The sequence below is a fragment of the Mya arenaria genome, chromosome 4, assembly GCF_026914265.1.
Source record: "Mya arenaria isolate MELC-2E11 chromosome 4, ASM2691426v1".
NCBI lineage: Eukaryota > Metazoa > Mollusca > Bivalvia > Myida > Myidae > Mya > Mya arenaria.
This window is the reverse complement of record NC_069125.1, coordinates 17780976-17795748: the sequence shown is the minus strand read 5'-3', so window position 1 is coordinate 17795748 and position 14773 is coordinate 17780976. Positions and strand designations below refer to the sequence as shown.

General features: G+C 35.0%; 1 protein-coding gene across 1 annotated transcript; it reads right to left on the bottom strand.

The window, feature by feature from the left end:
* Positions 1-436: 436 nt before the first annotated feature.
* LOC128230195 (acetylcholine receptor subunit beta-like) lies at positions 437-8689 on the bottom strand. The gene is made up of 9 exons (XM_052942259.1): positions 8408-8689; positions 7532-7689; positions 6115-6159; positions 5716-5825; positions 5121-5286; positions 4657-4784; positions 4082-4332; positions 3672-3825; positions 437-3305 (listed from the first exon to the last, which is right to left on the bottom strand). Exons 1-9 carry the CDS (start codon positions 8436-8438, stop codon positions 3047-3049), a joined length of 1302 nt encoding a protein of 433 aa, XP_052798219.1. The 5' UTR covers positions 8439-8689; the 3' UTR covers positions 437-3046.
* Positions 8690-14773: the final 6084 nt, after the last annotated feature.

Sequence of the window (14773 nt, the reverse complement as noted above, 5' to 3'; positions counted from 1 at the left end):
TTGATATTCTTTCATAGATGTTTTCACAAATTCGACCTAAAATAAATTAAAAAACTCTAATCAGTCTATACTTATTCTATTTAATGCTTAGAATTGGCGTTTGGTAAGCTTGGCTGCATTTCCAAGCAGCTTCGCAGTGAATTACAAATTTCAATAGAAACAAAATTACAATAATGTGGAATTTTGCCCTACAAAAGTACATACATTGGTATTAAATTATAAACTTTTTTGAAACTCACTAACCATAACATTTGGTATCATGAATAGTGTACGGACTGTAAATAGTATTCATATGGTTATAACATTGAATGATTGTGTAAAACAATATGTCCTTAATTACCCCTTTCTCCCTACTCAAGTGACCTGAACCAACAATGTTAAAAACTAGTACTTAATACATGACTTTAATAAGGATAGGTAATAAGAAAAACACACCTACGTTTATCTTCTTTTTATTTGCATATAAGGTATATATTTCTGTCTTTACTCACAAACAACTAAAACAAAGAAAATGTAGTGTGCAACAACTGTCTCTTTTTTACCTAAGTGCATTTCCGGTTGACTTATTTCTAGCTTGAGATAGGGCGATGTTCCCAACAAAAACAAACACATTTATATCAATTTTATAAATTTCATTTTAAGTAAAATATAAAACAGGACGTTGTATGTGCGCAATCCGTTTTTTTTTCTGAAGTTTCCGTTGTATTGTTCGGTCCCACGGTACGTCACTGTTCATGCCATGGTAGTTAATGCAATAATTTGGTTTTGATATTTCAATAAACACTGCTACCCATTTGGTAATAGGAAAATAGTTCACTATGTCTTTTAATTAGTTTTCATTTCTAAACTTAAATGATTCCGAATTTGTTTCGACTTTGAAACCTACTAACTCTACAAGACAAATAGATTGAAGCTATTTTCCAAAATTGACACCAATAAATAAAACAGTAGATTGGAAAATGTGAGTGAGTTCGTTGAAAGTTCAGTTTTTCGAAATAAGTGATACAACTGTTATTTAGTCTTCATCAACCTTATTTCGATAATCGCTTTTTGATCAGACATGACGAACTTTCAGAAGCATTGCAATGTGAACATTGACAAGAGTAATTCAGGGCGACGTTGATCGAGGCTATTGACATCATAAGTCCCAGTGGGAGGTTCTTTTTGCTACTAGATTCATAAGTTGCAAAGAGCAAACAAAATGGCATACAGCGTTGATAAACTGCTTAGAAATATAGTTGTAATGAGAAATACAGGGACAAGCGCTAGCTTAAATTTAATTAAGATCCTGGTTAAATGCACACTGATCAAGGCCTATTAGATAACAAGTGTACAAATATTATGGGGTATTACAAAACAGAGTAGGATACTACATTAGTGTTTCATACAAAAAGCTAACTAAGTTAAAATAGTATACTGTCAGACGGAATGTTTTTTACTCAATATTAGACCCAGAAAGAATCGATGTTGTACGACTAGCGATGAATTATGTTCCCATTGAGTGCAAACATTGGCATTCGGAGCTCCTCGGCCATTTTTTCAAAAACAACCTCGGATGTATATGGACGGTTTACATACTTAAAAAGTGGTACGTTTAAGTCCGCTGCAAATAGATCGCGTAGTAATCTTATTTAGTAGTTAAAATTTATGACTTAACTCTTGGGAATCGTAATTATGTTTGCAATAATACACTTCATTGGCAATCAATTTAAACTGAGAGCAATGAATACAACTCTTAAACACTACATTTAATTAATGCTTTTATTCAAAAAAATACGGACTCCTTCAACAGATGTACCGGAATACATACGAGGCTGTTTTTTGAAAAAATGGCCGAGGAGTTCCGAATGCAAACATTGGGTGTTAACTGCCATTTCTTATTCAACTATCTTTTGCTCTAGATGTTGTTGTATGTTTATAGACTGTTTAAAGCCTATTGATGAGGATATGTAGAAAATGATTGGTGATGCATGCATTTAACTTTTTGCGAGTTAAAAGTCTAGTAATTGTAAAATAACTAGATAAGATGGACTTATTTGTAGTACAGAAATAAAACATTTAGTCATCATTAAATTGTTTATTACATCCAAAAGTTCTCTCGGCACTGTTTCACTTTTTATTATTATCATTGAATAATCCTTAAGTAGCTTTTGGAAAAAAAGATATTAAGAGGATATTGGTTGTTTGGTAAACAGAGGTTACGAACTGTTTTTGTTTGTTTATCAAAAATAATATCAAAAGTGAAAATATATATGATATTCAGCATGAAGAACTGCAACAAATTTCAGAACAAAATCAAATTGATAGAAGCAAAACTATTACAAAGTAAAACATATTATTTCCTCTAAGAATACACTACTCCATTTCGTTCTTTTAATTATTTTTAAAAGAAAGATTTTTTTTTCATTGATTATTATTTTTTGTTGACTGTACTGGTTGACGGTACATTTCCATACAGGGCACAAATCCCGAACACCGGCTAAAACACGCGTTTATTTACCGTGATCGATTATTCCATGATCAAGATCAATACAGAGGCTAGCCTTGACTACCCTTGCGAAGTTTCGACTTGTTTTGTTAAGTATTTTTCTAAAAAAAACTGCCATTTAATGTTTCTACCTTGAAGATCAAATTGTAGTACATGGGGGGAATGACGTCAGAGGGCGCGCGCGCATCTTTAGGTTTTGCAGTTATGTTGACCTACATTCAAGGTATTTATAAATAGAAATCACGCTTTACATTTGAATTGCATGTTTTGAAAAAACATTGGAAACAATAATTAACTTTGCAGTTAAGTGTTTATTTAATATAGCATACTTATTAATTATAATTGTATGACCATGTATTTGCGCTTTTCAAGTGTTCGGTATTTGTGCCCTCCAAAGCATAAATTTAAGGGTGATTAACGAATCATTTGTATTAATGATTTGTCATATAACATAATTATTTCTTAGTTTGTATAACATGCACACGAACTATTGTTTTCATAATTGGCTGTTGTCGTATAAAATTCAAATATAGAGAATAAACGAAGTCGTGTCACTCTTCAAGCGCCAGCTGCAAGAATTACCATGAACACAAGTGTCATGATTCCTGTCAGAATAAGGAAGAACATAAAATTAAATCTGTCAAGTAGAATAGCATATTCTTCGTATGTAAAATCATGCACTAGTCGTTCCTCACTTGCCCATGCTGTTGGGGAATCGGCTTGGTCTCCTTGTTGATGTTGGCCCTTTTGCTTGTCAGCTACAAAAATGCTGTTAAGCTTGTTGAGTTTCTTTTGGCCCCTTTCATGATCTGCAGATCTGATTTTAACATAAAGTTGTATATAAAAATTAGAGCACAATCAATATTAACAAATCACCGGAAACTTTTCATTAGAGAGCAGCCATGGAACCAAGCTGTCAACATTTTGCTGAACATCATTATTAGTTTGGTGTAAAAAGTTGTTTTTTCCAAATGTTAAGTTTTATATTTGGTACATTTACTATAATAAGCTACAAAGATTCTACGAAGCATATAGGCCTAAGTGTTTAACTTTTCTAATTTCATTTTATTCTTCATCAAATAAATGTCCTGATTAGGCATTCGACAATAGGACATACTTAAAGAACGATTTAGGCCAAAACAGTATTTAACTTCCAAATATAATATATGATGGCCAAACATACTTGAAACGTGTCAATTTGGCAAGAAGTCCCATAATGGTTTGGGAGCGAGCGGATGGCGAAAGTCCTTTACCATGATGATTGTGGATTCGGCACGTAATCACGGTCAACAGGGTTTCACATACGTTGATTATGAATACTGTCAGCACATAGACGCCTAGAGGGAATGATGAAGGATAAAAATATGAAATAAACACGGAGAGACGTTTCCTTTGAAGCCTTTAAGTCATTTTAAGTAATTAATAATAAATTATGAATATATGGAATAAGTGATCAGGTCGATAAAAAGTGAAACTGCGGATGATTACTATATTGAATATTTGTGTAATTGGATCGAAATCGGCTAAACAAACAAATGCTTTTTAAAAGACTGGGAAATCCCATGTGTAAAATCTTACAGCTGCTGTACTTACTGAGGACGCAGACGTTGAGAGCACTGGATGGAATATGATCGGAAATGTATGCCATGGTCACTGACATGGACAACATAACGGTCAGGGTAAACCCATTCTTTTCTCCACTGTCCACGGGTAACAAAAACACAAACGGACCAAGAACGGCAAGCATTGTGATGGGGAAGATTATGTTGAGAAGATAGAATTGATACTTTCTTTGAAGCGTGATGTCGAACTGCACGGCAGACATGGCGTGACCCAATAATGTCCTGTAATAGGTATATATAATAATTAAACCAAGAACGTAATGGCTTATTTATTTCTAATATATCTGATAAGTTTTTGATGTAAACAAATCATGTACTTCGTCCGCAATATAGTTTCAGGATCTCTGGAGACAATTCAGTGTTTTGAAATAGAAGAAAAGAACCGTTTTTTTGGGATGATTTTGCGCTGCTTAAGAAAGATGAACGGACGGACGGACGGATGGATGGATGATGGTTGGGTGGTTGGTTGGATGGATGGATATTTTTTGAAGGGAGAAAACGAAAATTTTATGTCTCGCATATCTTATTGATGAAATCTCACACTACCTCGTGGTGTTTGATGACGAACTCGAGAGAACAGCCCACTCCCCATTTTCTTCGTACAGATCGAAGTTGATTTGCGATCCATCCGTGTACAACATCAGCTCATCGACGCCATACATCCACGTAGATATCTAAAATATATGAATGTTTTCGAAATGAAAGGACGAACTAGTTTGCTAGAAAAAGTCTTAAGCTCCACACTTTAAGAGAAAAGCTAAACGTTAAGTTTTGGTATTGGTTATCATTCTTTCTTTTCAATAATGACTTAAATCGATTTTATTTCACGTTTTATTATAAAATAAAGAACGATAATACAACTTAAATTCGAACAAAAAACAATTTCCCAATAAGTAAATCCGGGGAAGTTTTAACACATTTTGTTTTCTAGTTTCAAAAATCGTAAGAAGGTATTTGCGGTAGTTATTGTCATCTTAATATAAAGGAAGGTGAGGTTTTCAGTTACATACAATCAAAGTACATGACTGTTTGTCAAAAGGGTAGTAGGCGATGTTGACGGAACAGTGGGTTCTGAAGACTACGGGAGCAAGCCAAGCTACATTCCCGTCGCTGAAAATGTAAGCCGTGGTACTCGCTGTGTCGCTGTTGTCGTTAATCATCTCTATAGAGCTACCGCTGTAAATAAATGTCGTTTATGGATTAACTTTAAGGCAATGGACATAGTGTTGCATTCCCATATAAATACGCAGGTTAAACTTCTTGTAATTACAGTATCTTAGTCAAAATAAGGATCTTTAGCGCTAAATAACTTGCAAAACTGAATACGTAAGCGCCGAGGGAATACTGCAGGATGGGGAGGCAAAGAAGGGATTGTTCTATGCTTTTATGATGTGTCGACATCGAAATGTTGTAAACCATCCATATTCACGGTAAACATTTCATTAAGAAAGAATTGAATCTGTGTATTATCGACTTGAGTAGTGTAAGGCATTTTTCGATAGTTTTTAAATTTTGGAATCAACGCATGCATCCGTTCGTTGGTCTAAAACGGCGACAAAATACATTGTTCTGTTTAATTTATTTCGTAGATTGAGAAATCCTTACCCATTATTTAACAGAACAAGCGGAGCCCAAATTTCAGATTTTTTCAGATGGATGCCTTCTATTCCACCGTAATCGCTCGAGCTCCAAGTTAGTCGACTGTCTTCCCAACTCTTTAAAAATAATTTTGTTATTGCACACACGCCATTTGTTTGGCGATGCATTTTTTTTCTTCAAAAAACAACAATATACATATCCAACAAACGCCATAAGTATCATGGCGCATTCGGTTTTGATTTTTTTATTCTTTAATGGTCCCTAAAATGTTGTAATCAAAAGAGTTTTGTAGTATATCGAAAAGGTTTATATGAAAAAGCGAACAGAGCGAATAGGAATGTTATTTGCTTCTTATGGTGCTTCTTTCAAAGTTCAATAAAATTACTGTGCATAACAATGACTTACCATTAACAAAAAGCCAATCATGGTGAATTCCTGAACAACAATATCCTGAAAGAAAATGACAGGTTTAAATAGATTTGCTTTCTTCAATTTTTCATAAACAGTAGTAGTAGTAGTAGTAGTAGTAGTAGTAGTAGTAGTAGTAGTAGTAGTAGTAGTAGTAGTAGTAGTAGTAGTAGTAGTTTTGTATAGTTCGCTGTAGGCAAGAGATTATAACTTTTGTATAGTTCGCTGTAGGCAAGAGATTATAACTTTTGTATGGTTCGCTGTAGGCAAGAGACTATAACTTTTGTATAGTTCGCTGTAGGCAAGAGACTATAACTTTTGTATAGTTCGCTGTAGGCAAGAGATTATAACTTCTGTATAGTTCGCTGTAGGCAAGAGACTATAACTTTTGTATGGTTCGCTGTAGGCAAGAGATTATAACTTTTGTATAGTTCGCTGTAGGCAAGAGATTATAACTTTTGTATAGTTCGCTGTAGGCAAGAGACTATAACTTTTGTATGGTTCGCTGTAGGCAAGAGACTATAACTTTTGTATGGTTCGCTGTAGGCAAGAGACTATAACTTTTGTATGGTTCGCTGTAGGCAAGATACTATAACTTTTGTATGGTTCGCTGTAGGCAAGAGACTATAACTTTTGTATGGTTCGCTGTAGGCAAGAGACTATAACTTTTGTATGGTTCGCTGTAGGCAAGAGACTATAACTTTTGTATGGTTCGCTGTAGGCAAGAGACTATAAATACTGTATGGTTCGGATTAGGCAAGAGACTATAACTTTTGTATGGTTCGCTGTAAGCAAGAGAATATAAGTTTTGTATAGTTCGCTGTAAGCAAAAGACAATAATTTTGTATGGTTCGCTGTAGGCAAGAGACTATAACTTTTGTATAGTTCGCTTTAGGCAAGAGACTACTGCTTTTGTACAGTACACTGTAACAGTGTATACCACGTGATAAATAACGTCATATATGCTACGTCGGAAGGCAACATTTTGCTTAAAATAACTACTTAAAACAAATATAACTTTTCTTTCACTACACCATTTTAAATAAAACAGGGGCAGTCTATGCCGCCTAAAGAACCCCGCCTTCGTTTAATAAGGTGATTAGTTTCATCAGACACTTCGACAATCCTGTTATCAAAATAATGGTTTGACAGTGCTCCGTCAGACGGCCGTATTGTGAAAAGGTTTGTATAGGTGTTTTAAGAAACTAAACTCTCAATTAAACTCTGGTGAAATACCGACGGCGGGGCTCCGTAAGACGCGTAAAACTGCGCTGTGTTTCATTTAAAATGGTGAAGAAATAGTGAAGTTTTCTTTGTTTAAAGTATTCATTCGAAGCAAAATTTCCTTCCGACGAAGCATTTATGACGCAGTTTATCACGTGGTATACACACACTGTCTAAGCAAGACACTTACAAGGCTATCAACGCTCATGATGCCAAGCTGTATATAAACCTCCGTACTTCCGGATGGACGGACATCAGTGTTGGAGGCGGCCTTGAGTGCCGTGGCGAGGTTTCCGGCATGGGTCGTCGTATAGCAAACGACCAAAGGACAGAGCAGCAGTAGGTAGACTTAAATGTAAAACATTCTTGTTTCCATTTGCGTTTCTGTTGTATGTTTTCGATGGGCATTTGTTGATAATTTAACTGATTTTACTCTTAATATATCTTTAAATTATGTGTCATATGTGTAACCCTAAAAACTGAAAAGTTTACGCGTAACAATATTTGTTCTGTTTGCTATATATTTAGCATTTCCATTTGTGTTGTGAAAAAGCCTGTTATTTTAGTTGTCTAGTTCGAATTATTCAACTAGTTTCCATTCGATCCTTTGTGTAATTTCTTTTCAAGCTATATACGTACGATGTAAAGAAAAAGTTGAACGTTTAGAAAACTGATCACTGTATAGCGCGGTTGGTTTGTTAAAGATTGTAACTTAAAACTAAATGAAAAATAAAATTTTAAAATGTTTAAATAGTTTAAATAGTTGGCCTTCCCCTCCCACCTTCAGTTGTGGAAGGTCCTCTGTTTTAGCTAGAAGGAACATAGAGCTAAACATACTTCTTAATCATACCATTTATATCAATGATGTATAGCGTTTTTGAATTCTTATGAAGCTTTATCTTTAAATTAATCATTTAAAACATAGTGGTTTATCATGAGTTTATCGTATCGTACTTTATGAGATAATAACATTCCTTTTGAGTTAATCACACCGCACATTCGAGATTATTATTTTAATATTCAAAATTGTTATTTTCTGTAATTCATTTGGTAATATATTACATACCTAAATAAACGTTTATCCATGGTGCTCCCATACTGAAAAAAATCTCAAACGTGTTGTACACACTGTCATGCGATTACATCCATTTCCGGAACACCGGAATAATAACGTTGTCATAAATTGGTACAGAGATAGCTGAATAAAATGTAATATAGTACTCTTATAGAAATGGTAATTTAAGAAAGACGTTTGGTATTTTCGTCAAACTTAATTGTCAAGAGATATAGGTAATCACGAACTCAGTGAAAGAATGACAACCCATTAACTTGCTTCGGTAAATATCAATCTTAAGTGAGCTTGCTATTGAACTGCAAAGGGACAAAAGCAATTTGATCGCCGACCAATATTCGACAAAAGTAAAGGTTATTTAATTCACAGATTAAACTGCTGTTCTGCTTTCAAGTTCATTTACCTACACTATACTCTCTAAAAAAGTTTATTCGGTAAGGAATACAAAGTGCATATTAGAACCAAAAACAAAACAAAAATGTCACTAACAATAATTGGATTTATAATTGTGAATATTCCAATTAAAATATATTTAACTAGAAACACAACAATACACATACACGCACGAACGCAGCCACGCACGCACACACGCACGCTCGCACTCACATACACACATACAGAGTATGCTTTATTAACTACAAAGAGTTGCTATTGTTTTATTGTTTTGTTTTTAACAAAAAACCCCACACACGATCACACGCACACACACGCACACACGCACACGCGCACATGCACGAAATCAAACACACGCACACACGCACACACGCACACAAGCGCGCACACAAGCGCGCACACGCGCACACGCGCGCGCACACACACACACACACACACACACACACACAGAGTGCATTATTTAGTAACTTCAAAGTATTATTATTACATAATATTACCTTAACCATAACAGGTGGTGAAAATGTATTTATATTTCTAGACAATATTTATTATATACATGTATATGACTTCTACCACCTACTTCTTGACTTCTCATTTCATAAGTACTTTAAATGCATTTCAAGAATACATCTGAGAGAAATCGATTCTAGTTACAGTTTTTGACACCGAGATGGTTGCTCGTGTAAGCGAAAAGAAAGGTCGACTTTGCTTTGTACAAAATCAAGTGTATTTCAACAAGTGTAATAAACATAAAGGAGTGGGAGCATGGGGAGGTGGCTTGGTCATTTAGTTCACCCCTGGCACAGGCGATAAAGGATTCAACACACAATAATTACTATTTATTAGATATCATTGGAAAAAGTATGGTTTAAAACTAGATTTCGCCAAGATCAATGCCTAATGAATCACGTTCCCATTAAGTACATTAACTTGGTCTTATCTGTATGCCATTTATTATTTTACTTATAGTTCACCCCAGTCCATACTTTTGTTTATAGAATTCCCTAATGCCTATTTATGACAATATTTAGAAATGATTATAGACGAGGTAATCGTGAGATATCAAAGGCCAACATATGTAATAAAACAATATAGTGGACTTATTTGTAGCATAGAAATGAAATATTAAGTTATGATTGAATTATTTATTACATCAAACGTTTCTTTGAGAATTGTTTTTACATAATTGATTCATCCATATAGAAAAAGGTTGTTCAGAGAACATTTCTTGTTTGGAAAACAATGTTTATGCACTGTTTTTAGTTTACACGATATACATTTTACAACGAATGTGAAGAAAACTATGATATTTTATACTAAGTCACTCACGATGTGTCGCAAGAGTGTGGTCTAGTGTTGTGGGGGAACCGGAGTACCCGGAGAAAACACGCTTTTCTTGCTTGGTGACCACTTACCAAACTCCCAATGTTTCCTTTTAAATATCGAAAGTGAAAATGTATCATATACATAAATGAGAAAGGCTTCATTTAGCAAAACGCATGTTGCATTTTTATTTAATTGTTTATGTTCAATTGCTTGCAACAATGAAAAGTAATCAGTTGAAACTACAAGATTTTTTATACAAAAATCAAATTGATATTAGCCATAAACTTATTTTCCGAAAACTACCAAGCTCCATCTTATGAGAATGGTCAATTACAAATAAAACATACTTATCCATTTCGCTTAAAAATCTAAAATATTATGTAATTTTCTACACTGACTACAAATAAAAACCTGGTATGGCGACTACAAATAAGAACCTGGTATGGCGACTACAAATAAGAACCTGGTATGGCGACTACAAATAAGAACCTGGTATGGCGACTACAAATAAGAACCTGGTATGGCGACTACAAATAAGAACCTGGTATGGCGACTACAAATAAATACCTGGTATGGCGACTACAAATAAATACCTGGTATGGCGACTACAAATAAAAACCTGGTATGGCGACTACAAATAAATACCTGGTATGGCGACTACAAATAAGAACCTGGTATGGCGACTACAAATAAGAACCTGGTATGGCGACTACAAATAAGAACCTGGTATGGCGACTACAAATAAGAACCTGGTATGGCGACTACAAATAAGAACCTGGTATGGCGACTACAAATAAGAACCTGGTATGGCGACTACAAATGAATACCTGGTATGGCGACTACAAATGAGAACCTGGTATGGCGACTACAAATAAATACCTGGTATGGCGACTACAAATAAGAACCTGGTATGGCGACTACAAATAAGAACCTGGTATGGCGACTACAAATAAGAACCTGGTATGGCGACTACCAATAAGAACCTGGTATGGCGACTACAAATAAGAACCTGGTATGGCGACTACCAATAAGAACCTGGTATGGCGACTACAAATAAGAACCTGGTATGGCGACTACAAATAAGAACCTGGTATGGCGACTACAAATAAGAACCTGGTATGGCGACTACAAATAAATACCTGGTATGGCGACTACAAATAAGAACCTGGTATGGCGACTACAAATAAATACCTGGTATGGCGACTACAAATAAGAACCTGGTATGGCGACTACAAATAAGAACCTGGTATGGCGACTACAAATAAGAACCTGGTATGGAGACTACAAATAAAAACCTGGTATGGCGACTACAAATAAGAACCTGGTATGGCGACTACAAATAATAACCTGGTATGGCGACTACAAATAAGAACCTGGTATGGCGACTACAAATAAATACCTGGTATGGCGACTACAAATAAATACCTGGTATGGCGACTACAAATAAGAGCCTGGTATGGCGACTACAAATAAGAGCCTGGTATGGCGACTACAAATAAGAACCTGGTATGGCGACTACAAATAAGAGCCTGGTATGGCGACTACAAATAAGAACCTGGTGTGGCGACTACAAATAAGAACCTGGTATGGCGACTACAAATAAGAACCTGGTATGGCGACTACAAATAAGAACCTGGTGTGGCGACTACAAATAAGAACCTGGTATGGCGACTACAAATTAGAACCTGGTATGGCGACTACAAATAAGAACCTGATATGGCGACTACAAATAAATACCTGGTATGGCGACTACAAATAAATACCTGGTATGGCGACTACAAATAAGAACCTGGTATGGCGACTACAAATAAGAACCTGGTATGGCGACTACAAATAAATACCTGGTATGGCGACTACAAATAAATACCTGGTATGGCGACTACAAATAAATACCTGGTATGGCGACTACAAATAAGAACCTGGTATGGCGACTACAAATAAATACCTGGTATGGCGACTACAAATAAGAACCTGGTATGGCGACTACAAATAAGAACCTGGTATGGCGACTACAAATAAATACCTGGTATGGCGACTACAAATAAGAACCTGGTATGGCGACTACAAATAAATACCTGGTATGGCGACTACAAATAAGAACCTGGTATGGCGACTACAAATAAGAACCTTGTATGGCACATTAGTCACAAATGATGTCAATTTCTGACAACATCATTACACTGATATATCATAGAAATTGAACATGTCGAATAACTTTGTATGAGTAATTTGCCATATATTTCACATCATTTAAAGTTATATTTGTAGCATGCACACGAACACATTTTCATTTATGATTTGTCGTTTAAATGCATATGAAACAAACACACGAATTACTTTGTTTAAATGATTTGTCAAATAAACACATTCAAAACTTCGGTTTGAGTAACTTTGTATTATGGCGTCACCATTCATGGGCAAGTTTCAAGCTTTTCCATTAACACGAGTGTCATGGTAATAGTCAGAATCAGGAAAAACGCAAAATAAAATATATGCAGAAGAATAGCGCATTCTTCGTATGTAAAATAACACATTAGCACTTCATCATTTGTCCATGCTGTTTGGTAGTCTGTGCTTTCCTCATTTTGTTTTTTTCCCATTAGCTGGTCCGCTACATCAATGCTGTTTTGCTTCTCCCTAGCTATCTTGTATTTGGTTTGGCTCCTTACATCATTTGCACGTCTGAAATTAATGTAAAAATGTGAATGTAAATGATATAGGTTCACAGACAATTGTCGTTAAAGAGCCGCTTCGACATAAAGCTGTGAACACTTTTATATTGCTTAAAATAGTAATCAGTTTAGTGTGAAAATGTTGTTGTTGTTTAAAGCAGTTTTACAATTCGTACATTGCCAAGTTCAAAAGTGCTGAACTTTTCATATTGTTTTCTTCTTCACCGTTACCATGTAGTGATTTTTTGAACTGGGCGATGTACGAATAGAACATAATTTTGGAACACGTTTTACATTAGATGACCACAATGACCATACATACTTATTTTAATGGTTTATAATCAGTTATTTTCAAATGGTTTCAAACAAATTGTATGTGAAATCATCCTAACAGATACCCTTTGTAAGTATGCAGACGCTGAGCGCACTTGAAAGAATATGGTCGGATATGTAGGACATGGTTATTGACAAGAATAACATTACGGTCAGGATTATTTTCTCCATTGTAGACCGGTAACAGGAACACAAACGGACCAATGAGGGCAAGCAGGGTGATAGGGAAAATAATGTGTGGAGATATTATCCTTAAAGCGTGGTGTCGAACTGCACGGCAGACATGGCGTGACCCAATAATGTCCTGTAAAGACACGTAAATATCAGACGACGGTAAACATTCCATGAACAGTAAACAGGTGATTCTGTGTATTCCCCAAATGAGTAAATTACAGGAGCTATCCGACAGTGCTTTTTTGCACTTTTTAAACAGTATTTTTTTAGGAATTTACGCATACATTTATTCGCTTGAATAAGAACCGTCATGCGATAAATTGTCATGTTTCATTCATTATTTTGTTGAATTGAAACATCATTTATTTGGTTCTATAGTTAAAGTTTCGGAAGACCATGGTTAAAAGCTTTTAGTTTATTTTTTTCAGTTTAAAAGGTTTGTTGCTCTGACAATTGAATCAGAAATAGAACATAAGTGGCATTGGAATCAGTTTTTAAATGGGGTTTAGCCCCTTACCTTACATGAACCCCGAAAACTCATACTGACCAGCAGCTATTTTTCAGGATAAGATGTTATCAGATCTCAGGACTCCTGATTTCCAGTTTTTTCTTTATCGGTAACGGGTGAATTTACATTGATAATCTTGTATAATCTTGTATAAAGGCTTGAGTACCAAAATTGCCTTACCCATTATTTAGCAGGACAAGCGGAGCCCATATTTCAGATGTTTTTAGATGGACGCCTTTGATTTCCCCGTAATCGCTCGAGTTTCAAATTAGTCGACTGTCTCCCAAACTCTTTAAACATAATGTTGTAATCGAAGCAACGTAATCTGTACTATGGTGGAATTTGCTTTTTGTGAAAAGAAACAAAACAACATGTTATTATACATTCATTCATTGGTATTATAACACAGTTGTTTTTCAAAAAAATGTTATGCTTTTCAAAAGCGTGATGACCGATCGGAGCGGGAAGAAATGCTTTTTTTAAATTTAGGTATTTATTTCAAAGTGGAGTATCAATATATGACTATTATAAAGTTCATAATCATCATTACCAAAAAGCCTATCATGAACATTGAAATAGTGTTTTGAAACATATTTTACCTTACGATGGTGAAACACTGTTTAAGAACTCTGATACAGATTGTATATCTAATATTAATTCTGTATTTTAGATATGCTAATATATTAACATCTGATATTTTTCATAACTCATTTAGGCCTCTACTCTGCATTTTTTATGTGCCTCAATATTTTCAGGTTGTCCATGACCGTGTTAACTTTACTTCATTAGTAAAAAGTCCGAATACCCTGTGTACTGGTAGGGGCAGATAATCCAGACAATGGTTTTTACATAGTGATATGTAACTTTGTTAACACAGAATTTATTCAAGGTTGTGCTTAATTTTAAAGTTTCAGCTGTCTTTAAATCGATTTAAACAATGTCAAAAGGTGATTT

Bases quoted from the DNA above. Each gene is read 5' to 3' on its own strand.
- LOC128230195 (XM_052942259.1), bottom strand. From the start codon at position 8,438: ATGGGAGCACCATGGATAAACGTTTATTTAG. The intron at 7,690-8,407 runs GTATGTAATATA...TTTACATTTAAG, and splicing joins ATGGATAAACGTTTATTTAG to TCTACCTACTGCTGCTCTGT. The intron at 4,785-5,120 runs GTATGTAACTGA...CATATATTTTAG, and splicing joins AACAGTCATGTACTTTGATT to ATATCTACGTGGATGTATGG.